The sequence below is a fragment of the Rhinoderma darwinii genome, chromosome 1 (genome assembly GCF_050947455.1).
Source record: "Rhinoderma darwinii isolate aRhiDar2 chromosome 1, aRhiDar2.hap1, whole genome shotgun sequence".
NCBI lineage: Eukaryota > Metazoa > Chordata > Amphibia > Anura > Rhinodermatidae > Rhinoderma > Rhinoderma darwinii.
In genome coordinates, this window is record NC_134687.1 from 424,823,758 (window position 1) to 424,850,632 (window position 26,875).

Here is a 26,875-nt window from a genome sequence, read left to right on the forward strand (position 1 = left end):
TCATTACTAAATGCTTTATGTTAATTTTTCTCTTGTTTAGGATTCTACTTGTTTTCTCCTAATCCCTCCGATCCGGTAAGTCCTATAGATTCTATAACCGTTTTTTGCTGAATTATAAAGGCACTGAAATGCTTGTTTTATTTCTGGAAATCCAATTTTTAATTACATTTTTTTTTTTTTTTTTTTTTTTGCGTTTTTCAGTATTTTAGCACACTTGAGAATAGTCTGGTCAGTCTGTTTGTACTCTTGACAACTGCCAAGTAAGTGAATCTTTCTTAAGGCCCTCTTACACCGGCCGATAAGCGGCCGGTGCAGCAAGCGCCGATCAACGAGACATCGTTTATCAGCACACTCGCTTACTCCTGTCACACGGAGCTGTGGATGGGGACGAGCGGTCGTTACTCCGATCGCTCGTCCCCATCCATTATTATCATGTTGGCAGCGCGTCTCCCTGTTTACACAGAAAGATGTGCTGCCGACAACGATAATCTTTTACTTTTTTTAAACGATCCGATCAGCAGACGATCGAGTGTTTGCTCATTAATCTGCTGATCGTTCCCCTGTTTACACAGGGCAATTATCGGCAATGAGCGTTATATTAATGCTCGTCTGCCCGATAATCGTCCTGTGTAAAACCCCCTTTTACTCTTTGTAACCTGAAACTATTATTCATAGTAGATACTGTTAACCATTTGTCTATTGCTTTGTAGTTTCCCTGATGTCATGATGCCGGCATATTCACGCAATCGATGGTCCTGCATCTTTTTCATTGTGTACTTGTCTATTGAGCTATATTTCATCATGAATCTGGTAAACGAACACCTATGTTTTCTTGCAGGCTTTTATGACCACCACAAAACATTTCCTATGTAGTTGTTGAAGGGGTTGTACCAGAATTGCCAATTATCACCTACCCACGGGATAGGTGATTGCCTGATCGCTGGGAACCCCACCAATAGTGAGGGACGCGAACCCCCTGTTCATCCCCACTGCACCGCCCTGCAGTGAGGAGGAACTTGGTTGGAGCGGTGGTCAAGCATACACCCTCCGCTCCTTTCAATGTTTATGGGACTGACGGCTGTTTCTGTTAGACCCATAGACTTTGAATGGAGTGAAAAATCAGCTCCAAGTGACATGCTACTATCTTTTTTTACCAGGGTTCTTTTTACGAGGCATTTTTTAATTCAGCAGCATAAAAATACACCTCGTGTGAACAGCACAGTGTATTTCTCATTGAATTCAATGGGAAGCTGTTTGTAGGCGTTTTGCTGGCATATTTCTAGGCGTTTACGCTCAGAAATATGGCTGAAAAAATTACGTATTAACATACCCTTAGGCCAGGTTCCCACGGGTCAGATACACTGCGTAAAAACTGCGTATCCGACCTGGAACCCGCAACACCTTTCGTCCGAAAAATCGCACCACAATGTGGTGCGCTTTTTCAGACTGAATTTCCACTGTGTAAAAAAAAAAGCACTCCTCCTTGCTCCCTCCCTCCTTTGACGTCCGCTCCGGCTTCCTATGATGATTTTTCAGGCCATGTGACGCTGCAGCCTGTGATGGAGAGGAAACGTGATCCCAGGAGGCTGGACTGCAGGAAGAAGGGTGGTGTTCTGGGCAAGTATGATTTTTATTTATTTTTTCCTGCAAAAGTTGCAAAACATTTGGCTTTCTGTTGCAGGTTTTGCATCGCCATTGAACTCAATGGGGAAATCCCACAACAGAAAATCAACAAAAACGCAGCATAAATTAACATTCTGTGGAATTAAATTCCACACCGCAGGTCAATTTATTAACGTTTTACGCTTCGTGGGCATGAGTGACTAAATCTCATCCATTTTGTTGCTACTGTAAAGGCTGTGGAATTTTCAAACACCATTTTATTGCGGAAATCCCGCAGCGTTTACGCTATGTGGGAAGTCGGCCTTAGACTGCCACTCCAGTCAATGTCCTCCTCACTGCGTTTCTGGCGGATGGTAGGGTCTGCGTGGTAGGAACAGGTGATAATTTTTGATTCTGGTGTAACCCCTTTACTAAGGTGACAAAACTGTGAAAGTATCTGTGTCTCCTGATGTTAGAGTGAAGCGCCATCTTTGAACAACATAGGCTAGCATCTTTAGGACATATATTCAGTACATGCTGGGTTTTTTTTCAGCTTGGTTATATTGTACTGCACATAGTCCAAAATTTCCTGCTGCAGGTCTGCTCTTTAATACATGTAGGTCTACTCTGTAATGCATGAATTCTCAATGCAAGTATTCTATATTGATATGTTAAACAGCATGTTAAAAATCATCAGGCGTTCATTACACTGAGCACACTGCATATACATATAAGCCGTAATTACAATTAAAGTAAGGCTATCCTGCTTTTTGACATTTTCCAGGTATTCTTTATATATGTCCCGTTGATCATATAGAACCAGCATATTCTGTAGTGCTGTTGAGAGATTGTCATCCCCCACATTAGTCTCTGTCGCAAATGGGATATCAACAATACCATTCGTCTATCTCAGACACACATCTAGGGCAAGGGTCAATTAACCGTATGTTAAAGGGGTTATCCAGGATTCTAAAATTGGTGGCCTATCCTTAGTATAGGCCCTCAAGTTCAGATCGGTGGGGGTGTCTGACTCTCCGCATTCCTGATGATCAGCTGTTTGAAGTGGCCGTATTGCTTGTGCAAGTTCTGCAGCCTTCTTTATGGTTTACATCGCTTTCATTCTGGTCCGTACTTGTACACGACGTTACTTTTGCTGCATAGTCCCATTCGTGGTATTGCATTGTTGTCCCATTCAAGTAAATAGAACAACGCTACAATACCAGGCACAGCTACTACAAAAGTAACAGCGTGTGCAAGTACGGATCAGAATGAAACCGATGTAAACAATGAAGCGGCCCCTTCAAACAGCTGATCGGCGTGGGTGCCAGAGAGTTGGTCCCTTACTGATCTAATATTGATAGCCTATCAATTTTAAAATCCTGGACAACCACTTTCAACCCACACAAACTCGGGGAGAACTTACAAACTCCATGAAGATGTTGCCCTTGGATTTGAAACCAGGACCCATTGCTACAAGGCAACAGTGCTAATCACTGAAACTCTATGTAGCATCCAATTTAAGGTTAATGAAGTTATTTGAAACCTGCTAAATTTCACATTTCTTGACTATATAGACCAGTCTTTCCCAACCAGGATTCCATAAGACTACAACAGGCGTTTTGAGCACGGTTTGTAATTCTGGACCGGTTTTGTGTTTGTTTGCACTGCACATGCATCGGCGCCATTCGACATGACCTGTGCAGTGTAAAGAAACCCGATTAGGCCATCCAAAATGAACAGAAGTCGGCATCTTTGCTGCCAGGAGGATGGCTTGTCTCATCTTTCTTTAAGTCAAAATACGGCTCCTGAGTCATCCTGTGCTCACCAACACTGCCAGAGAAGCGTCAGTCAGAAGATGCGCCAAATTAGCAAAAGTTGTGCATGCCGTATGATACATTTTGCACATCTACTAGACACTTTTCCTTATACCAACTCTTGGTTGGCTTGGTTAATTTGTGGTGTGCATTTTCTGCCACGCCCCTTTCTCCTAGACCACACCCCATTTCACACTAAGATACAACCCATTGTTGAGCACAGCACAAAAAGAGCAGTTAATGTGGCGCACAGCGGTTTGTCAGAATTCTGCTTGAATAGTAAATTTTCCCGAATGTTTATGAATTCCAAAGAGTTATTTATCTTTTTTTTTTTTTTCCTATATCTGTGTCAGAACAAGATTGTTTAAATCTTTATTCACACTAGAATAATGTTTTTTTCTTTAACGGAGCCATGACCGCTGTGAAGGATCTGTTTTATGAAGGATCCTTACACCCGACTCCATTGTCTTTAATGGGTTGTATGGGGTTTTTGGTATTTTCAAAGGAAAGAATAGCGTAACAGAAAAAAATACCAGAAATCTGAAGAAATCCCTGAGGTGTTAATAGGGCCTACGTTGTTGGTTGTTTATCTTCAAGGCAAAATGTTAGAGTCAAGTTTACTTTCTCACATTCTGGTTTTCTGTTCCTTAGCTTCTGGCAGTTGTCTTTGACTCATTCAATGACATAGAGAAAAAGAAGTTCAAATCTCTGCTTCTGCACAAGCGTACAGCCACACAACACAGCTATCAGCTGCTGCTCAGCCCACAGGTAAAAGAAAAGAATGAAGAGTAATACCATGCTAATACTTCACTTGGTCGTTTGTTCGGCTGGTGATCTATGTATTCATTTTTAGTAACGAATGCGAGCACGGAAGATCACAGGTAGATCACTGCTGTCTTTTGCAGATGCGGAGTGTGTGGCCATCCTGGCACGGCAGGAAGATGGGAGTACAGAACATTCTCTCTTTTTGGGTCTGTTCATCTGTCAAATACAGAATAAGAGACCAGATTTATTGTAGTAATTCACAAGTAAAGGTAGCCAAATTAAAAGTGGAGAAGGCAAGAGAAAGCTTTGGGGCATTAGTCCAGTGATTGTACATATATATATGGAATTAGTCTTTATCCATTCTTTTATTTATTTATATATATATATATATTATATATATATATATATTATATATATATATATATATAGATCTCTTTTTCTTTTTTTTTTTTTTTTAAAGAGAAGAAAAAAAAAATCTGTTCTAAGTGTTCCCTGCAGCTCCAACAGAGGACCACCAGAATCTACAGGTCTACATCAGTGGTATAACTCCAGTTCCCCAGGCCCCCTGCACACAATGCGAATACGAGAACACAAGTAATCTCCTCCTACACGTTGCAGAATTTTTCTGTGCGTAAATTGACCTGCGGTTCAGATTTTTAAATCCGCAGCATGTCAATTTTTGCGTTTCCACCTCAGAATTGTATCTGACAAGTTTAATTTACAAAAATGGACCAAAATCCTCCGCATAAAACTACACCTAAAAACGCACTATTAAGTGCAGATTTAACTGTTGAATTACCTGTGCTTATCTGCGGTTAGATCAGAGGTGGCCGGGCTAACTGTAAAGATGTAGATCTCTGCTACGCTGTCTCTCTAACTCCCATAGAAGCGAATGTGAGTTACAGTAACAGCGTAGCACAGCGAGCTATGTTTCCGTAAGCCTGGTCACCTCTTCAGAGTTTCCGCCTTGATGTGGCAGCGAGTCGCAGAAATTTCTGCAACCTAATCTGCCACGTGTGATTGCCCCCATACTGTGATCCTCCTGAATTTCATCTGTGCATCTTAATCCAAAGGCTCCTCATTAATATTGGGGCTTCCACTCTTACCCACCCCCCTTAGAGTATATAATTTGGTAGGTTCCTCTATATGCTAGCAGCTAACTGGCCTGTCATGTTGGCTCACGTGCACTGCTGAGCAACAGTGAATGTGATTGGTCGAAGTCCTCAATGAAGCTCCAGTCTTTAGACTTCTTTAAAAAATGACAAACACCTTATGCCTTATTTACACGTGCGTATTTCACGGCCATGTTATGCTCGTTAAAACAACGCACGTCACACGGACCTATGAAATTCAATGGGGCCATTCAGACTTTCAGTGTTTTTCATGCAGCGGTAACACGCTGCGTGAAACTCACTGCATGTCCTATTCTTGTGCGTTTTTTTGCATCACGCACCCATTGGAGTCCATGGGTGTGTGAAAATCACGGACAGCACACGGATGTCATCAGTTTTGCCATATGCGCGTAAAAAACAGACCCGCACCGTACACTGATGCCACGGAAGTGCAACGCAGGAAAAATTATGCATCTTTTTCGTGAGCAAAACTGACACGTTCGTGTGAATAAGGCCTTAGACTTATTCACTCCTGAATTAAGTTTTAAATCTAAAAAATAGATTAATAAGCTACTCTAAAGTAAGGGATTTTAATTTAACTGAACATTTCAAAGAATATATAATATTATATAACAGTGATTCTAATTTAGGAATATCTACAATGATTATGAATGAGGGGGTCATCGCTATTTCCTAGATTCATCTATTGGAAAACTTCTCTACACTAGGGCCTTGTTCACACCGCGCTAAAAAAAAAAAAAGACATGTAAATGTGTCAAACGCTAGCATTTTTGTAAAGTGCTTATTAAAATACAGGCTGTTTTGGCGCGTAAAAAGGACTTCCGTTGACTATGGGAATTAGGTGCGGTCTTGGCATGTCTTACGCGCCAAAGAATTTACCTGAAGCTTCTTTTTTTTTTTTTTTTTTTTTTTTACACGATGCAGTTTTTTTTAAACGTGTGCAAAGAACGCGTCGTATGCACTACCGATGCGCTTTCCCATTCATGTCAATGGGAAGCTTAAAACATTCGCTCTTGAAACGTTGAATACACACCGTATGAACAGGGCCTTATTTTGCGCAAGCCAGTGTGGAAGCTGCATTTGAGATACAGGTCTGGATGTTAATCGTAGAATTTAGCTAAATTGGTGTTTGTTTTTTTTAGTATGATCTGTTAATAATGGGAGGCTTTATTTAGGAGAGACACTCCAACTTAGGAAGCCTCCAAGGCCTATTTCAGAACAACTAGGTCTCTTTCCCAATTCGCTTCGGTATTGACCACCATCCCAGGTGACACATTATTGAAATTGTGCCCTTAGTGGATTCCATGTGTAGGTGTACTGGTTTTGAGTAGATGTACCTATAATAAATAATAATATAATAAAAAACAGTTATGAATCATCCTCTTCCTTTTTATTTTTTTTATTTTTTTAATGGCATTTTGCTCAAAATAAAAAATTTGAATAAGCAGTCAACCAACAATTTTTTTATTTTCTAAAATTAAAGGTGAATATTATATTGGTTCGCAGTGCCACAGTTAGTTTTTTTTTTGTTTTTTTTTTGCAATATCCGTTCATGCCAACACATATTGACCTGAACTGTGACTTGTATGTATGTGATTTACCTAGGGTTTCTTCACCTGGGATATATATATATACCTTTTGCAGGGTCCCCCAGGAATTTCTTTCCTACACTTTGATGGAATGATGAGATTCTACAAGCCCCGGATGTCAACCCGTGATCGATACCTATGCTTTAGGGCTCTGAAACTGAATAGAACAGATAATCTGAGGTAACCGTTCTGTATATTGTACTTCAATGTTTAAATTTACACTAAATAATGAATAAACACATAATTTTATATAACTGAGCTGTTCTCCAAATAATTCTCCCTCTGCAGCAACTGCATCTTTGCAGGCACTTGGCATTGTAGCTGTCAGGTTGTGACTTCCTAAGAAGATCTTCAAAACGATGACTTCTGTATTTCTTCCCGGAGGGGGTCCCGGAGTTGTAGGGCAGTGCTTCTTTGCCTGTAGCTCATCCTACAACTGCTCGATGGGGTTGAGATCTGCAGATTTTACCGGCCAAACCATCACAAACTATTACAAAGTTTCTGCTCGCAGTTATTTCACCAAATGGTTCCAACGTATCTTATGCTTTAGATCCCCAGCGATCACCAGTTGAGGAAAATTACTGTAACCCATTAGGTGGTCACTTCATATCTGTGATAATAGGGCAGATTTACTAATGCTGTCTAACTAGACCAGGCAGTCAAAAGATTCTCCAAATATATCAGTGGCATGTGCTGTATTACCTATTTGAAGCATCTTGTTGACCTGTTAGACACTTCCCTTCCTTATACCACCTTTTGGTTGGCTTAGGCTACATTCAGACGAACGTAAGCAACCTCGGACGTGAAAAACTGCAGTTTTTCACCTCTGAGGTGCACGCGTCCCCCATAGACTAACGTATATGGAGGCATGCGTGAAGGGCAAGAAAATAGGGCATGTCCTATTTTTCCACGGGCCCTTCACACACACACACACCGTTGAAAAAACGGTCGTGTGAACGGCCCCATTGAAGTACACGAAGCCGTGTGACGGTCATTGTTTTAACGGCCATCACATGGACTATATATACGCTCGTCTGAATGAGCCCTTAGTTTTTGTGCATTTTAAGTCACTCTCCAATTTTGAGACCCTTTTAAAGAGTCTAGTGAGGCACAAAAATCTGTTCTTTTTGGCGCATTCGCTTTATAAATGGGTCTAAAACTGAAGGCGATGTTATGCGCCAGAAATGTGCCCCATTTTGGTGCATTTTATGACCAGGTCTAGTCGCAATCCTATTAGTAAATCTGCCCCAATGTCTCCACATCACACAGAATATACAAAAAACTCCACAAAATCTCCATTTGTTAGTTTTGTTTTCTTTCTGAATCCCTTGGTCATGAAAGTGTTAAACCTATTAATGCTGGTATATGTTGTACAGTCCATTTTCATGGAATTTTTATTTTGCAGGTTAAAAGAATTTTACCATTTTTATGAAGTGGTGGACTTGAAGTGGAAGGTAAGGCTACAGAAGGATTGTTAGAAGATCGAATACTGGAATATAGTCATAACCAAGTGTTGGGTCAGTAGGACAGTGCACAGCTATTCAGAATTAAATCGCTCCAATCTTTTAGCATATTCATGTGTTAAAGTTTAATAGGCTTGTATTGAACATTTAGCAGGTTTCTGTAGTAAAATTCTTGTTTAAAAAGAAATTGATGCTAGTGGCAAAGAAGAAAAAGATCTAAAACCAATATATGCACTTCAATACCTGTAATTGGTTTGCATTTTTGTTTACTGTTTAATTGGCTACTGTGTATTTGACCATGTTCTTCCAGCTCGACATTACATGCGGTTGTGACTTGCATTCAGTCTATTGTTTTTTGTCTCTTCCTGACAGGTGCAACGTATTCGAGAGCACTGGTTTGATGACTTGTCTCCTACAGCACTCCTTATCTTTAAAGGTGTGCGAGAGCAGCGGTTTCCTTTTTACTAGAGCCACTGTTGTCTTACTTGAGTGATTAATTAAGTAGTCGCTCTTAGGGTATGTTCACACACAAACTTAAAAAACTTCTGAAAATACGGAGCTGTTTTTAATGGAAAACGGCTCTTGATTTTCAGAAGTTTTTTGGCACTCGCGTTTTTCGCTCTGTTTTTTACAGCCGTTTTTGGAGCGGTTTTGAAGAGTCAATGAAAAACTGCTCCAAAAACGTCCCAAGAAGTGACCTGCACTTCTTCTTTTTCTCAGCTGTTTTTTTACGTGGCCGTTTTTCAAAACGGCCGCGTAAAAAAATGGCCCATTGGAAAAGAACGCCGTTTTTCCCATTGCAATCAATGGGCAGATGTTTGGAGGCGTTCTGCTTCCGATTTTTCGGGCGTTTACGGCCCGAAAATAGGCAGGGTGAACATACCCTTACACTGACTTAAATGGACCTGTCCCCTCTCCTGAAATTACTGTTTTAGCAAATAATAGTATTCTCCGTTAAACAACAATTCTAGAGCACCTTTTCTTAAATCTGTTTTAAGATTCCTCTATTATTCCTCCTAGAAATGTATGAATAAATTGTCAACTGGGTGTTACCAGTTAGGGGGGGGGGGACTCATGCCCCTCTATTACAAGTGTAAGGTGGTGCTGTAATTATTCACTATCTGCTTCCCAGCATGGGAAACACAATCCCTCCAGAGACAGGGGGGGGGAGCAGTGAAGATGAGATATGTGATATCCTGTACTACAGAGAGGAGATAACACATACTCTGTGTACCGGAGGTCACACAAGCCAGAGATAAACACCAGGAACATGGTCATGTGAGAATTGCTTACAGGGACATTTCAGCTACAGACAGTACATTAGTGATAAATCTTACTGCGGTTAAACCATTTGCACAAAGTTTTAAAAGATCGGACCCCCTTTTAATAATATTTGTATTTTTTTTCATGATTTATTCCCTTTAACAAAGGAGGTGTCTGTTACTATATTTGTTGTGCTTCAGCTTCTTTATTCTCACACATTACCATATTTCCTTAATTAGGTATTAACGTGTTGGCAAATTCAAGAGCATTTCAGTATGCTGTATGTAAGTACAATAATATAGTTTATTTTTCCATCTTATGTATGTTGGTTTAGGGAGGATCTGTTCGCTTGCATTAAGCTGGCCAGAGGCACTAGACCCTAGATGAATCCCATATTAAAGTGATCCTCCAGTCCTCGTCCTTCCCCCAAAATAAAAATTACTATACATGCCAACTTGGCTGCTGCCTCTCTTCTGAATGATCTGGCCTCCATTCCTATGTTCTGGTCACCTGTTTCCCGCTCTCCAAAACGGCCGCCGCAGTCTTAGATTTCCTAAGAAATTCTCCATAGCGAAGTCTGAGGCACGCCCCCACCCAATCCACTGCCCTTAGATCGACGATCGCTGATGACGCCGGCACTGAGACAGCACCAACATGGGCTGACACCATCATCGCTTGTCCATTGGAGGGCAGTGGGGGGGATCACTACTGCTATTCCTATAGGCAGGTGATTTCAGTCATAATACTCATTTTCAATTATCATTGACAGAATTCCTGAACTTCTAGTATGTCTCATTGCCCTTTCCCTTTCTCCTCTCTCTAGATGCTGTAGTAGCTATAAATGGAATCTGGATTTTAATCGAAACCTTTATGGTCAAAGGTGAGCCTACGATTTAAAGATGGATATGTCCATTTTGTAAATGTATTGTAAATATATACAATCCTGTATGTACATGTAATGTGTCCTATGGCAGTGTTGCCAAGTTTTTCATTGCTTAAAAATTATCCCAGTTGTTTACCACACAAACTATGGGGAGGATTTATCAATAGTGTCATATGGTGCGTGCATGTCAAAAATACAAATTGCACCAAATTTATAAAAATTACGCAGTTGGCGTGATAAATCCGCTTGCTAGGCACGTTAAACGTCGATTTGATTACACCACTTCATTCTTGCTGTAGATATACACCAATGTTTTCAGATGAACACTACCACCCTTTTTTTCTCAACACTTTTTTCAAAACTGAATGAAGGTGTAAAAAGTTTCTAAAGCAGACAGCAAAAGTTGGTGCACACTATGGGCCTCATTTAGCAAAACGGCCGCAAAAAACACTACTTGCTTAAAAAACGGCTCCGTATTTTGTTAAGCGTGTGAACATACCCTTACCAGCAGCCTGTGTCTCCTCTCCCTCTATGCTCCCTTCTCCCCTCCACATAGACTTCTATAGGCAGCATGTCCGTGTGTGTCTTTCCCTCTTTGCTCCCCCTCCCCCTCTCCATGAATCCTATGGGCAATGTGTCGCTCTAGCCCCCTCGCGCCTCGCCCTTTCACAGGTAGAAAGCTGTCTGTGATAGCTGGTCGGTGAAGGAAGCTCCATCTTGCATGAAAGCGCTAGACTAGATAGTTTAATCTAGTTTTCTTTTAACTTGGGGGGGGGGGGGAATGTTTTTTTTGTTTTAAGAAGCTTTTTATTAGCAATTTTCAAATAATTATAACAAACAGTGAGAACTTGCAGGACTATGGTAATATCCAGTCACACATACATAAATTAAGTAATTTTAAAGAGATCTTCGGGTACAGGAACTAGCCAAGTTGTATTTAGATATACACAGATAACTTGAAATAAATTTGCTGAAAATTGGTTTATTGATGTGAAGTGTAACGCACATTGCAGGCATAAAATATGATCAAGAAAAAAAATAACACATTCTAAGTAAAACAGCATCCATATTTCCACATAATGGAAAATTGCAAATATCTTTTTCAAATTTAATTTTCTTTTAGGTAACAACTTCTTTCCTCAAGGTGTCCCTTGGAGCTACATTGTCTTTCTCACAAGTAAGTCCTTATTTACGTGATTTAATGTTTAGGGAGAATCTATTTGACCCTTGGCACATACTTCATGCTTTCTGAAAAGGACTACACGTATTGCTCCCCGCCTCATAATATTTATTCCTGCATAGATGTTTTCTTAACTGATAAATGGCTTCTTCAAAGCATATCTAAAGGCCATATTGACATAATTACATGGTCAGACCATGCGCCTATCTCATTAACCATACAGGAATCCCTCAACCTCGCTCCCACCACCCATTGGAGATTAAATAACTCTCTATTAAACAAGGCAGACTTTCAATCCCAAATAAACAAAGAGATATCAGAATTTTTCGAACTCAACGATAATAATGGAACTTTCGACTCCGCAGTTTAGTGCACTCACAAAGCTTACGTCAGGGGCCTATTTCTAATATAAGCAAGTCATCACAAAAAATTGCGGCATAAGAAGATCTAGTATCTTTTCTGTTCGTAAACACCACTTTTAATGTTCCACACACGGAATTCTTAAAATTTTTGCAAATCTGACATCTACTACATGGTTTGTCTCATCCGGTAGTACTTCGTCTTTTCAATGTTTGGTTACAGGCTCCCCAGCCTTGTAAAAAAAGGCATTTCAAGATGCTATCAACTGATAAAACAGGAAAAGATCAATCCACTTTCTCACCTAAAAGACATATGGGAACATAATCTGAAATAACAAATATCAGCAGACCAATGGTTATCGCCCTTTAACTCTATCAAAACGTCAAAATGTCTTTCACATTTGGAAAACGCTAGAATTTTTTTTTTTTTATCACTGATATTGTACCCCAGTAAAACTTCAAAAGATGCTTCCTAGGTTTTCTTCTACTGGCTGGAAATGGAAGGCATCAGAGGGGACTTACCTCCATTTCTGGTGGGAATGTCCTGTTGTCAAAGCCCTTTGGCTTGGAGTGTTTAAACTACTATCAAGGCTATGCAAGGTTCACTTACCACCAGACCCAGCTCTGCCTTTATTAAGTTTTGGCCTAGAACTATTTCCTAACTATCATATCACAACCATATCACATTCCTTAATCACAACTAGATTGAAACTTGCTCAACATTGGAAGGCTGACTGACCACCAACATTAAAAATGACAATAAAGGGTATAATTGATAACTCTTGGCATGAGCTAACTTACGCCGGCGTCAATTGTAATCGTTCTGTACTAATATCTAAATGGAGGCTGTGGCTTGAAAGCCCACACAATACCATTCCCATTTCTTTTTTTTTTTTGATCTTCTCGTAATTTGTCTGGATATGTCCCCTTCCCAGTCCTCGTTCCCGGTTATATTCAATACGAATACCAACCAAAAGAGTTATTTATATAAGCGAACGTTACTCTTTATTCATATGGACTTTCATCTGGTCACATATATACTTCGCTTCTCATTGACCATCGTTGTATTTACATTGACTTCTTTTATTATGTAATGTATTATTTGAATGTTCTCAAATGTACTTACCATTCTTTGTATTTGATATGCCTTTTCAATAAAAACTTAATGGATAAAAAAAAAAAAGGCCTTATTACCTTTGAATCCCACACTCCCAAACTAGGGATAGAATTTTTCAGTAGAAAGCAGGCACTTTACAGATGAGAAGACATACTCAAATGTGTAATAATCCACTCCTCTGTCGGCTAAGCCCTAGATGACTTTTTCAGCCTATTTTGTTTAGTAGATTCTTGAAACGCATAAATCGGCAGCCCAATCACTGTCCCCTTGTCAGTGTCGTGGCAAAGATGGTATGAATTAGAAGATTAGTTGCAAAACTCAACTTTACTTAGGGCAGAGTTATCGGCACTACAGGCCTCAGCAGGAAAATAAAACTGTTTGTTTCAACGTAAGAGGACACGGTTTGGAAAATGGCTGGCTGCTTGTCTGTTGAGGACAGGGCCAAGGGAAACCCTCCCTGATACAGGTGTTAGTCTGGCAATAGATGGCCTAGTAGGGAGCAAATGGCTGTCTGCTTGCTGCCTGTGGAAAGGCTCCTGTTCATACTCTCGCATAGTCATACTGCATGTCATCATCCTGTTATGGCATGGCAAAGCGGACAACCGTTTTAGATGCCAAAACAGACAACCATCATGCCAACTGTCAAAGAAATACAAGATTCGAGTGCAAACATGAAAAACAATATAAGATCTACACAGACTGGACTGGCCACATGTGCGACAGGCCTCTCCTCCTTCTCTACTCCACCAAGGGGAGTGAAGGCACAATGCAACAAAAATAGCACTTCTTACTGCATAGTTCACATAAATAGCATACCATGCATAAATGTAACATTGCCATTACTGGCCAAAAATATAAATAATCCAACTTTAAGGGCTGGGTTTCTCTTCCCTACGTCTTACAAGCTGAGCGAAGACATATTGTTGTGAATAAAAGAGAATCTTTGACCAGATTTCACAATACAAACTGCATACATTATTACATAGATCTCTTAGACCTGATAAAGTAAAAATCTCGCATATGCCCCATACCAGCTGCAGTGACCCTGGCTCTGCAGTAAAAGAAAGCAGCAGATGGCGTTAGAAACTGTAATTCCACACTGAAACTGCTGCTGGAAGACTGGCTCTCTCACTGCAGAGCAAGTAAGACTGCGGCGTGCACTGAGCATGTGTGAGATGTCAGCATGGTGTGGGGGGCAGAGGGACACTGATAAGAACTTGTCAGCTCTAGATGGGAGGAGATTACACTATCCATATATACTTGATCTCATAAAATGCAAATTTTAAGATCGGACAGGAAAACGTTGAAAGTCCATGTAAGAATAGCTTTATAGTCCTTTCTCAAAGTAAGTCTCATCAGGTCTAAGATCTATTTAATAATGTATGGCATTTGTATTGTGAAATATGGTGACAGATTCTCAAGTTTTAAGTACTTTTAACCCTTCATGGTTGAGCCAAGGAAGGATTGGTACATTTTAATCCTGTCATTTTGTGAACCAATCTATTAACTAAATATTTACTTCTGTAAGGTTGTAATGTATTATAAAAGCTAGATCTGATTTTACTCTCTGATTAAAAGACTGCTGTAGTGGATTAAAGTGTCATATTGTTTCCTTGGCAAGCAGACCGCCCTGTCTGTCGCAGCATCTCCTGTCGCTCATTGCGGAGGGAGATGCTGTTAGGAGTTAGGGTCTGTTTACATCACGGTTACAGCCTTATGTTCGGCTTATGCGCCAGGAAAGCTGCTGGCATATACACTTAACCTATCCATACGCCCCAATTTACCCGGTGTATGCCAAGAGCGTCCTTTTAGTATGCATCGGCATACGTCTTTTTATTTTATTTTACTGTAAAGAATAGCTTAGTAGATTATTCTATACAGATGGATGCAGTCCAAAAAAATAAAAATATACTGCACGGTATATATATTTTTTTTAGAGTGGAAGACCAGCGACATATCCCAACATATGCCTTTTTATAGTGGAATATCACGGCCTTTTATATGTATACCTGCTAATGTGGGGCTGTTACGTGATGTGAATTCAGCCCTGGTGACCGTATTATTCGTAAATTTCAATTTCACTAGTTTTAGCGTTCGCTTTTAGCTGACGGAATTTCTACATTCGAGCATATAATGTGTGCAAGGGGAACAGGATTTGGTCTCTAGTAAAGGAGGAAGACAATGAGTTGTGACCCATAATACGTTATTTTAAGAAATGCTTGCGGTCACCATTGACTGTATGTTCATGGCTAAACTGTTTATTTGTATCTACACTTTTATCATAACCTTGAATGTAAACTTTCAGTCACTATTGAGGCTACCTCAATCAAGAATATCCATAAAATGTTTTTGTTTTTTTAAATCTTTATAGTATATGGGGTTGAAGTTCTTCTGAAGGTGACTGGCCTGGGTCCACTGGAATACTTCACATCAGGATGGAATCTGTGAGTGGCTGTTATTGGACAGTAAATGATTTTATTTATGCAGTTTATGTACTTGCTCTTGTTAACTGGACCGTAGACATCTAGATACTGTTGTGAAAAGTTTGCAAGCAATGAAATCTGGAAAATGTATTTAAGTTGGCTCCAGGTGTACTCTCCCGCCTGAACAGACATGGGCCGCAGAGAGATTCTCCTGTATGCTGGACAGTACAGTAATGCTGTGGCAGCCGTACGATGCCCGAGGAGTGCATGGGTCCAATTCTAATTAATAGGACCCATGCACGATACGGCATTGTACGATTGTCGCAGCATCGGTACCTCCCAGCGTGCAAAACTATCTATCCACACCGGACGGGTGTTCAGGCGGGAGAGTACAACTGGAGCTACATTTTAAGGCCCCATGCACACGACTGTAAAAAAAACTCCGTAATTACGGACCGCAATATGGTCCGCAATTACGGACCCGTCTGGTTCTATTTGCCGCTGACACCTTTCCAGATTGCTACGGAAGAGTGTCTGTGCTGTAGAACCGTGTCGGGAATTGTGGAGCATGTCCTACTTTCCGTTTTTTCGCTTTTTTTTTTGTTTGTTTTTTTTTACGGGCCGTGCTCCCATACTTTGTATGGGAGCACGGCACGAAAATGCGGCCTGCGGTAGTCGGCGGCCGGCCGTGCTCGTGATTACGGGCACGGCCGTGTGCATGAGGCCTCACAAACCTTTCATAGCGTATTTTTTTTTATATGATAAAATGTGTGGAGGCAATTCAAGCGTTAATAGAGATCGTGTAAGGATTTTTGTGGGAAACTCATTCCTCTTGAAATCTTAAGTACATTTCGATAAAATTGACCATGCCGATAATAAACAATAATTTTGTAAGATTTGTCACATAGGGAGTAAATGGTGTCGCTAGCTTTACTCCAGCGCTTGCATTGCTAGCCATTTTTTAGTTTGTAGTACCACTGACGCCACCATAGGGAATAGGTTTACTGTGCCTTTTTATTCTGTCTAGGTTTGATTTCTCTGTGACAATGCTGGCACTGCTGGGACTTTTAGCTTTGGCCTTCGACATGAAGCCTTTCTACTTCATTGTAGTGCTGCGACCTCTTCAGCTGCTCAGGTCAGTTTATAGTATAAAAATGTATATTGTGAAATATCGAACATAGACTGATATAATCAATGATCGAATGCATTGATCCAAATCTGTTTTATGGTTAGAAATTGTAAAATGACATCATTGTTGAAATCGAGCAGCCTGTGTGGAAAGTAATGGATCCACTGTGTCTAATATACTACAGATAATACACATTCTGATATTTTACAGGCTTTTTAAATTGAAGAAGCGTTACAGGACCGTACTAGACACTATGCTTGAGTTACTGCCAAGGATGGCCAGGTAATAAAATATTCTTCATGTCATAGTCCTCTTTGTCCTATGAAATACTGAACAGTGTTCTTCTCTTTCCACAGCCTGGGACTTACTCTGCTTATTTTCTACTACTCTTTTTCCATTGTGGGCATGGAATTTTTCTCTGGCGTGCTTTATCCCAACTGCTGCAAGTGAGTAGTGTATATAGGTGGTGTTCTTTTATTAAAATACATGTGATTCTATGAACCAAGGCTTCTCAAACTTACTGGGGCCTTACCACCCAGCACATGGTTATACCAGTGACTGGTCCGTACCAAAAATAATTGTCTGCTGAATGCATTAAAACATTAAGCCAGCACAAAAAAGTCTATTATTTTGCCAACACGAGACATGAGCAGCAAGAGCCATCAGAATATGATCACTTCTATAACCACTGCACCCCAGCTTACACATCTTCAACAATTTGACGGGGGTATCAAAGTTTGTACCGGGCATTGACAGCTCAATATTAGCATTAAAGCAAGTGTATAAGAAGAGATTTCTTCTTTTAACGCTTCTACTGTGCTGCCATGTGGCTTTAAATGATGTCAGCCCAGGCGCACATTTAACCAGTAAGCAGCAGCTCCAATGTGCGCCTAGCTGAGGTGTACTTAAGCAGCTCAGAAGCCCCACGCTATCGGCTTTGTATGAGTGGGCAACAAAACAGGTGAACCTCTAGAGAGTAAGCAAGAAAGTGCCTTGGCACTTATTGGGCAATCTGGCATTTACAGGGACATTATGGCTGCCTCTTTTGGGGCTATGCTGCTTGCACTTACAGGGACAATGTATTTTTACTCTGCATTGTTTGTTTGGCGACACTGGGGGAGAGGTTGTACACTGCATTGTGGTATTTCTTTGGCGCCACTAGGCAAATGTTTTGTGCTGCATGGTGGTATTTGTTTGGCACTGCTACGGAGGGCGTTTAGGCACTGCACGATAGTATTTGTTCGTTAGTGAGGCCTTGTCATCGCCATGGATTGGCTGGTGAGGCCTGAGTAGAAAATGTTTGACGCCCTGCTGTAAGGTATGCCCCAGTTCTTTTCTGTACAATGTGGAGTGAGACCATAAAGTTGTAGTGCTGAGATCACTTAGCATAGTGCCATTATATACAACTTCTCTGTCTAGTAAAAATGTTATTATTAAAGGCTAAAAAATTTAGCAATTTCTAAATGGAAAGAACAATGGTTGTACAGAAATCTCCTCATAAGTTAGCCCTTATGTACACAACAGGGTTTCCCGGCCGTGTGACGGCCGTTCAAAAAAGTAGGTACTATAGACGCCTAATGGGGCTATTTACACGACCGACTTTTGGACGGCCCGGGAAACCCGGCCGTCAAAAAATGGGACATGCCCTATTTTCGTCCGTTCTCCCAGCCGCCCGGCTCCCTTAGAAGTCTATGGGGCCGGGTAATACACCGCAATCACTTGAATGTGCTCCAAGTGACGGCCGTGTCTTCCGTCGCTCGCGCGCTCTCCTTCTCCTCCCCACAGTGCAGAGTGCATGTGAGGAGGAGGGTATTTTTTTTGCTCCCTGTAGGAGCGGAATCCCCGGCCACCGCTTCGGCAACACAGTGGCCGGGGATTGGGGATGCCGCTCCAGCAGAAGTCCCTGACTTCACTGTGTCCATATATGGACATTGAAGTCAGGGGTTTCTCCTGGAACGGTAGCGCGACCTACAGACAGGTGGGGGGGGGGGGGGTGCCATCTATGGGGGGTACTGTGTAGAACTACCTGCAGGGGGGCTGTGTGGCATTACAGGGGGCTGTGTGCCACTACCTACGGGGGGGGGGGGGGGGAGAGAGGCTGTGTGCAACTATCTACGGGGGGGGGGGGGTGCTGCGTGGCACGATCTACGGCGGGGCTGTGGCATTATCTACAGAGGGAAGGGTGTGGTATTATCTACAGAGGGAAGTGTGTGGCAAATATTTACAACCAATTTTTAAAACGGACAGGGAAAAAAACTGATTCAAAACGGGTCCGTTAACGGCAACATGGCCCGGAACGGATGCCAAACGGCCGGGAAAACTGTCCAAATCGGCCGTTTTTATCGGCCGAGACTCGGACCCTGTCATGTGAATAGAGCCTTACTGCGGTCAGACCATAACCAAAAGGTGCATGTAAAGTAACGAACACTTATCCATTAAACATGAGTGACCAGCAGGCGTCAAGTGCTGTACTTTTTATTGTGCTGTACGGTTTATATACTGTAGTGTAATTGCCATTTCTCCTTGGGCCTCGTTCACATCAGCGTTCGGTTTCTGTTGATAGGTTCCTCCGACGGAAAGGTCTGACGGAACCCATCAACGGAAAGTCAAACGTAAAACATATGTTTCGTTTGCATTACTATTGATTTGAATGGTAATGTTTCAGTTTGTCCCCATTCCATTTTTTTGACAATCAATAGTGTAGTCGACTGCGCGATTGATTCCGTAAAAAAAAGAGAAACCTTACGGAACGGAGACAAACGGAAACCATAAGCAATGGAAGCATTATCATTTAAATCAATAGTCATATGTCATATGTAAAATATTTGACATGTTCCATATGAAATGGGATCTCAAGTTGGCTGTTATCATGGACATGCTTTACATGGTCATTCAAGTAAACAATGTATTTTTCTCTTTAGTACTAGCACTGTGGCAGAATCTTATCGCCTGCTGAACCACACTGTGGCCAACCAAACGCAGATAGAAGAAGGTTACTATTACCTGAACAACTTTGACAATATTCTTATCAGCTTTGGTAAGGGGAAGCAGAATTAAAACCCATTGTTTTTAATATTCCCGTAAGAGATTTTGTATGTCTGATTTTGAGATCATTTTTAAAAATACTGGAGCACTTTTAAATGTAGCATCATAGTAAAAGGGGTTGTTCTCTCAGTTTCCAGCTGGTCGTGGGGAGTCTAGCTGCTGGAACCTCCCGCTATCAGCTGTTATTACCTGGAAAGCTGCCAGCTCCTGCGCAAATGTAGTATTTTGTTTTCTTTTATACTTTTCTAGTTTTGTTTACAGCAATGTATCCACACATAGCCTTAACTGGACATTAGCTTTTCAAACCACTTATGCTGATCTAATAGTATCCCTAATATATATCAACTTTGTAAATTACTTACTGTTAAAATATAGTTTTATACATGCAAATTCCGTGTGAAGTTACTGCCAATAGGTGTTTCCCTTCCTGTAATCTGCTGCCCACGCTCCTTTTGTCAAGCAGTGTCCATCCCTGGTTACAGAGCAGAATTGACGGACTGCAGAAGGTTGGGGGGGAGGTGTTCTCTTCACTGTCCGCTATACAAGTCTATGGAGAGTGGAGGAAGTGGGGAGCAGAGTGAGAGTAGGTCAGTAACTGACCTATGCTGCATACAAGTCTATGGAGATGGGAGAGGTGAGCAGGAGGACAAAGCAGGAGCAGAGTCAGAAAAAAAACCATAAAAATCTCTTACCAACAGCATGTCACCCCAGTGCGGGATTCTCAGCTACACTGCTCATTACTGCTATATAATCTCCTCCATGCTGCTGCAGCTTCTATATATGTGATAGAGGATGAGAATCCTGCTCTCCTATCTCATATGTGCAGTGTATAGTAGACATGATAGTTGTTAGGCTCCACCCACTAGCTCAGATACAACCGAGAATTAGAGAGAGAGCCTGCAGAAAGAAAAATGCAGAATACAAGTCATGTAATGGACAGAAATAGTGTTATTCCTCATGTACACACATGACCGCTTATTCTGAAAAGTTAGGTACGCTTGAACAGATGTTTAATCTTCTAATACTAACCAAGCATTTCTCATACAATGCATACATCAGGAAATATTTTTAAATTATAGTGAAACTGTCTAAAGTTTGCATAAAATGGTCTTTTCTAACTTATAGTGACTTTATTTGAGCTGACTGTGGTGAACAACTGGTACATAATCATGGTAAGTGTTTCATCCAAGTCTATATTACCTTATAAGTCATGAGCATATTGTTTGTGCTTAAAAAAAACCTCATTCTATTGAGTAAGATCACTTATAAGGTTATGGGCACATCAGCATTCCAGCTATATTGGTTAGGCTGTTCATACACATATTTACCCTGTTCTCCACTCTGTGTTCCAGTCTCGCATATAAATATCTGTATGTAGCTAGACATGTGTGACTATGCTGTGTATTAATTGTGGGACACTCTTTACGTAGTTTTATTTTTTTTAGTTTATCTATTTTTTTATTTATTTTTTAACAGGAAGGAGTCACCTCCCAAACGTCACACTGGGCACGGCTTTACTTCATGGTGTTCTATATTGTCACCATGGTGAGTATAACCTGTAGATAATTATTTATCCGATTTATCACTAGTTCGGCTCATTAACAGCTCAATCCTTGATGTGTTCCTAGGTTGTAATAACCATTATTGTTGCCTGCATTTTGGATGCTTTTGTTTTCCGAATGAATTACTGCAGGAAGAACAAAGATGTGGAAGGTAAGTGATAAGATTGTACACACACACACACACACACACACACACACACACACCATAGAATGACAGCTCAAATAGCTCTCATAGTATGTATTCAGCAAAGAGGCAGAAATGTATTATGAATATGTTTGTAAAAGGATTTTATGTTCTTCTTTTGGCTCTACTTCCAGCCTTTCTTTAGTTTTCAGCACATGATTATTGTTCTAGGCCAGCGATCTCCAACCTGTGGCGCTCCAGCTGTTGTAAAAGTACAACTTTCATATTTCCCAGACAACCGTAGACTTTCAGGGCATTCTGGGAGTTGTAGTTTTTAAACCACTGTAGATCCACAGTTTTGAGGAATCCTATTCTAGGTGGAATTTACTATAGTATAACAAAGTTCTGAATGCAGCGTGCCAATCTATGAACAGTGTCACGTGTAAATGAAATAATGAATAAAAGTTAAGAAGGTGATTTTTGATATTCCTTGAGTTCGGTATGTATTCTTAGTGGGACTTTGCGTTTGCTCACTAACCTAGATGAAAAAGGGATCACTTTGGAGATGGAGGTGGGCAGAGAGGAGCTCACGATGATTCTCAGACATGCACAAAACAGCGAGGAGAAAAACGAAGTGCGAAAACTGCTCTCTCACTTACAGTCTAACCAGGTGGGTCATACAGCTGCTTTCTTTAGTCTTCTGCTTTAGATTACACAACATTAACGAAAATTCAACGGGGTTTTCAAAGATATAAAAAAAGACTGCCAAAGTGATTCCCATACTGCAACATACAATGTGACCATTACATGTAAAAAAAAGAAATACTTACCAATTTCACTTACCCCATCGCCCGCCGTTTGTTTACATCATCAGGTTGCTATTGTGAGATGTTTCCTAACAGGCTGAAACTTCATTTCCCATGAGTCTTTGCAGGCTGTCGAATGTGTTGTAGCTCCTCCCTCTTCTGTTTTACTGTTCAGTCTGAAACTGGTGTAAATCACTTGTCAGACTCTTTCTGCTACACGTCTCCCCCGATCTTCTCCCGATGACCTGCCCATCTTTCCACCAAAGCCCTTCACCCTTTACTGCAACAGAATGTGTGTCCCTTTGACTGCTGTCCAGCTTTCCGTTGCTGCCATTCTGCACCCATGTATCGCAAATAGCCAGTGTATCCCATTGACTACTTTCCCGTTTGATACAGTGCAGTGCTACAGTGCATGCTTTGAAGCATGAGAGAACAGAAGTGCATGCAACAGAATTGCCCTTACACGGCATGTCACCACCGGGCATAGTCTAGGTATACGGCACATCAGCAGAGCAGGCAACTTTCTAATATTCTTCGAATGTAAAGCGAGTGTTTTCTTCTTTCTTCTTCTTTCGGAGGGGATGCCTCCACACAATAGAAAGAAAATAACATGGTGAGCCTGGACTCCAGTTCGAGATCCAGATTATCATGAGTAAAAATAAAAAAGGGGCAAGAACAGCCATGCACATGGCAGAGGCATGGTTGGAGCAGCAAAACCCCACAGAACTGCAAGGAACATCTCCTATTAAGTTTCATAGGAAGGGGAGGGGGGTTGTGTCAAGTCACTTCATTGAAATAGGTGAAAGAAGAGAGGAACGTAATCCATTGAGACCATGTAGACGTGTATCGTGTAGAAGCAGCTGGGTAATGGGCCAGCAGGTGTTCCATTCTCTGTACCGAGGCAACCTCCTGGAACCATTCATCCAACATTGGAGGAACTGCCGTTTTCCACCTGCGTGGGATAACCGATTTTGCAGCTTGGAGGAGGTGTCTAGTTAGGGAGCGTTTATAACTGGGTAGTGGCATAGGGAACATGAATAAAACAGCAGCCTCGGGAGAATTGGGGACTGATACCCAAGTAACTTCTAATATGATTTTAAGTACCCCATCCCAAAAACTCTGCAACGAGGGGCAACTCCACCAAGTGTGAGACATGGAGCCACCCATAGCTCCACAGCGCCAACAACTGTCTGGTACGGACGGGTACCATTTATGAAGGGCAGTAGGGACCCTATACCACCTAGAAATAATTTTATAACTAGTTCCCTGAGCCCGTAAGGCTATAGAGGCTTTTTGGGAAAGGGAAAAACACTGCTTCCATTGTGCGACTGTGAATATCTTGTTCGATTCATTCTCCCAAGCGTTGCAGAAGGATGGGAGATGATTGGATTGTTGGGAGAGGAGTAGTTTATATAGTGTGGAGATGGCGTATGTAGGGAACAGGGTGGACACACATAAGCGTTCGAAGTCAGTAAGCGGCCGGTGAAGGTGGGCTTGGCGATTAGTAACATCATAAAAATGCTTTAATTGGGAATATTCAAACATGTGGCATGGTGAGAGCGCATCAGTTGGGCAGATGGTGGCTAATGGGAGTAGAGAGGAATCGGAAAGGACCCGAGTAAAGTACATGGGATTGGTGGATGACTTGCCTAGGAAGGAGAGGCTAGCCCCACCAGCAGGGAAAGGCTGGGTTGTCCGTAACAGGGGTTAAAGGACCCAGTGGGTCTATGAGTGAACCTCCCATCCAAAAGACCGTAATGCCAGGTGAGTGTGGGAAACAACAAATGAGGCTTGAGTCGGTCTGTTCCCAGACAGGGTACACGGCATGGTAGATAGGGTACGAGTACATAGTTGTTAGGCTAAACGAACCCAAATTCTCCAGTACATCCCTCATGACAGCACCACAGGAGGAGGTTGCCCTATTGACCTCTATAGGGACAGGAAGACAGAGGTTAAAAGGTCCCTCCCACCACCCACTTGCCAGTGTTCTTTCTGTCCCTACAGGGTCAGGAGAAGAGACATCACTCCTGGATAAACTCGGGCAGGGGGTGTGATCGGGGTGTCCGTGCACTCTCCCTTCTATTCCCCCTATGTGCCTAGGCTAATTACCTCTCTAGCAAGTCCTAGTCAGGGTTCCGGTAGTGTGCGGAGTTCGGGATTCCCAAGCCAGGCTTCGGCCGAGGCTGCGTGACCATTCGAGGACCGGCAGCTCCATAAGGTTGGTAGCGCCGGTGATATCCTCGTGAGCGTAGCTGGAAGTATTGAGTCGCCTGCTATGACGCGGCCACATCTCATGGAGTAGCTGCGACTGGAAGGTGGGAAATTCATAACGACCGCATTTAAAGGGACCCACACAGGTTTGTACTTAGGGCTAATACCTCCAACGTGGAGATCTTTATGCAGCCTTAAGCACATATCTTGTAGAATTGGATATTGCATTTGACTGTTGCTTGTTGCGGTGATGGAACTACCTCGTTGTGACGGAATTCCAGATAAGTCCCAATGTCACGTGAGTTTGACCATTGGGGTAAGGGTTATGACTCCGTATGCAAGTACACTTTACTTTACCTGCCTTTTGTTTTCTCTAGAATAAAGATTCCTCTGAGGCAAACTGACCCTAAAAAGGTTAAAAAATGTGCGACTTGTGGGAAAAAACTGCTAGAGTCAAATAAGTAAAAATTGTGTCAAGACTGTATTGCAAAGGGAGTGTTATTACTTATCGGAGGGTAAATTAGAAGAAGAGGAACTCTTAGGGTATGTTCACACGCAAACATAAAATACGTCTGAAATTACAGCTCCTGAATTTCAGACGTTTTTGCAAGTGCACACGTTTTTCGCGACGTCAATTACGGACGTAATTGGAGCTGTTTTTCAATGGAGTCAATGAAAAACTGCTCCAATTACGTCTCAAGAAGTGACATGCACTTCTTTGAGGCGGCCGTCTTTTTACGCGTTGTCTTTTGACAGCGGCGCATAAAAATAAAGCCCCTCTGCACAGAACACCGTAGGACCCATTGAATTCAATGGGCAGATGTTTGGAGCCGTTTTTTCGGGTGTAATTCCAGGCGAAAAACGCCTGAATTACGTCCGTAAATAGGGCGTGTGAACATACCCTTACCTTCAACCTCATCTACAAAAATGTCTTCTCTTCTGAGATGTCCGATACCTTCATACGGGAGACAATGGATATTCCAGAAGAAGACCAACCCCATACCATCCACAATGAAATGTTTGGGGGCCTGACAGAGAGGAAAAAGATTTTTCCGGTAAATGAGAATCTCAAGAAAATGGTAATGTTGGAATGGGAGGATTCAGAAAAGGACTTCATTTCAAGAGAATTTAAAAACGGACTTCTCTTTGATCCAGAAGACACGAAACCTTGGGATGAGATCCCAAAAGTGGATGTTCCAGTGACTAGGGTTGCTAAATAAACCGCAATCCCTTTAGAAGATTCCTCTGTTAAAGGACCCCATGGACCAGAAGGCAGACGGGCTGCTGAAAAGAGTTTGGGAATCTTCATCCGCTTTAATCTCTACAAATATCGCGGCCACATCTGTAGCAAGATCAATGTTTATTTGGTTAACTCCTTAACGCCGAAGGACGGATATATCCGTCCTCAGCAGCTGCTAGTTCGCGCAGGAGGACGGATATATCCGTCCTGTGATGGCGCGGGTACTGAGACTGTACCCACGTGATCAGCGGCAGGAGCACGGCTGTTATACACAGCCTGGCTCCTGCTGCAACTGCCGGAATCGAAGCGCGCGCCGATTCCGGCAGTTTAACCCATTAAATGCCGCTGTCAATAGTGACAGCGGCATTTAATGTGTTTGACAGAGGGGGGAGCTCCCTCTGTCACCCGATCGGCGCCCCCGCAAACAAATCGCGGGTCGCCGTCGGGTTTCCATGACAGCCGGGGGTCTAACAAAGACCCCCAGGTCTGCCTTCAGCATCTGCCTGTTAGGCGATGCCGGAGGCATGACCCAACAGGTTGCCTGTCAGTTTTACACTGACAGGCAATAATGCTTTGGTATACTAAGTATACCAAAGCATTATATATGCGATCGGCACATCGCATAGTGAAGTCCCCTGGTGGGACTAAAAAAAAAAATGTAAAACAGTAAAATAAAGTTTGTGAAAAAAAATAAATAATAATTACAGTCAAAGTCAAATAAAACTACTTTTTTGGCCCAAAAAGTGGTTTTATTTAGTAAAACGGTCAAAACAAATCACACATACACATATATGGTATCCCCGCGATCGTAACGACTTGACCAATAAAATGAACATATTAATTAAACCGCCGGATGAACGGCGTCCAAAGAAAACGCAAAAAACAACGTCAAAATTCTCTCTTTTCTCCCATTCCCCCCATAAAAAATAAAATAAGTTAATCTATAAGTCCTATGTACCCCAAAATAGAACTAATAAAAACTACACATTGTCCCGCAAAAATCAAGCCCACGTACGGCCACATCGACGGAAAAATAAAAACGTTACGGCTTTTGGAACGCGGCGATGCAAAAACAAGTAATTTTTTTCTAAAAGGGTTTTTATTGTGCAAACGTAGGAAAACATATAAAACCTTTACATATTTGGTATCCCCGTAATCGTGCCGACC

The 26,875-nt window shown here is 41.8% G+C and overlaps 1 protein-coding gene across 2 annotated transcripts in view; it reads left to right on the forward strand.

The window, feature by feature from the left end:
* Window positions 1–26,875, forward strand: part of TPCN1 (two pore segment channel 1) — an 84,963-nt gene that overhangs the window by 49,996 nt on the left and 8,092 nt on the right. For both annotated transcript variants that reach the window (XM_075830121.1, XM_075830130.1), the window contains exons 8-26: window positions 41–75; window positions 202–260; window positions 711–810; window positions 4,068–4,184; window positions 6,959–7,083; window positions 8,309–8,357; window positions 8,739–8,802; window positions 9,869–9,913; window positions 10,453–10,509; window positions 11,636–11,689; window positions 15,540–15,612; window positions 16,619–16,726; window positions 16,931–17,002; window positions 17,077–17,166; window positions 19,642–19,757; window positions 20,891–20,937; window positions 21,242–21,310; window positions 21,394–21,478; window positions 21,994–22,121. In XM_075830121.1, coding sequence (XP_075686236.1) covers window positions 41–75; window positions 202–260; window positions 711–810; window positions 4,068–4,184; window positions 6,959–7,083; window positions 8,309–8,357; window positions 8,739–8,802; window positions 9,869–9,913; window positions 10,453–10,509; window positions 11,636–11,689; window positions 15,540–15,612; window positions 16,619–16,726; window positions 16,931–17,002; window positions 17,077–17,166; window positions 19,642–19,757; window positions 20,891–20,937; window positions 21,242–21,310; window positions 21,394–21,478; window positions 21,994–22,121 — 1,493 coding nt within the window. The remainder of the gene's footprint in view (window positions 1–40; window positions 76–201; window positions 261–710; window positions 811–4,067; window positions 4,185–6,958; window positions 7,084–8,308; window positions 8,358–8,738; window positions 8,803–9,868; window positions 9,914–10,452; window positions 10,510–11,635; window positions 11,690–15,539; window positions 15,613–16,618; window positions 16,727–16,930; window positions 17,003–17,076; window positions 17,167–19,641; window positions 19,758–20,890; window positions 20,938–21,241; window positions 21,311–21,393; window positions 21,479–21,993; window positions 22,122–26,875) is intronic.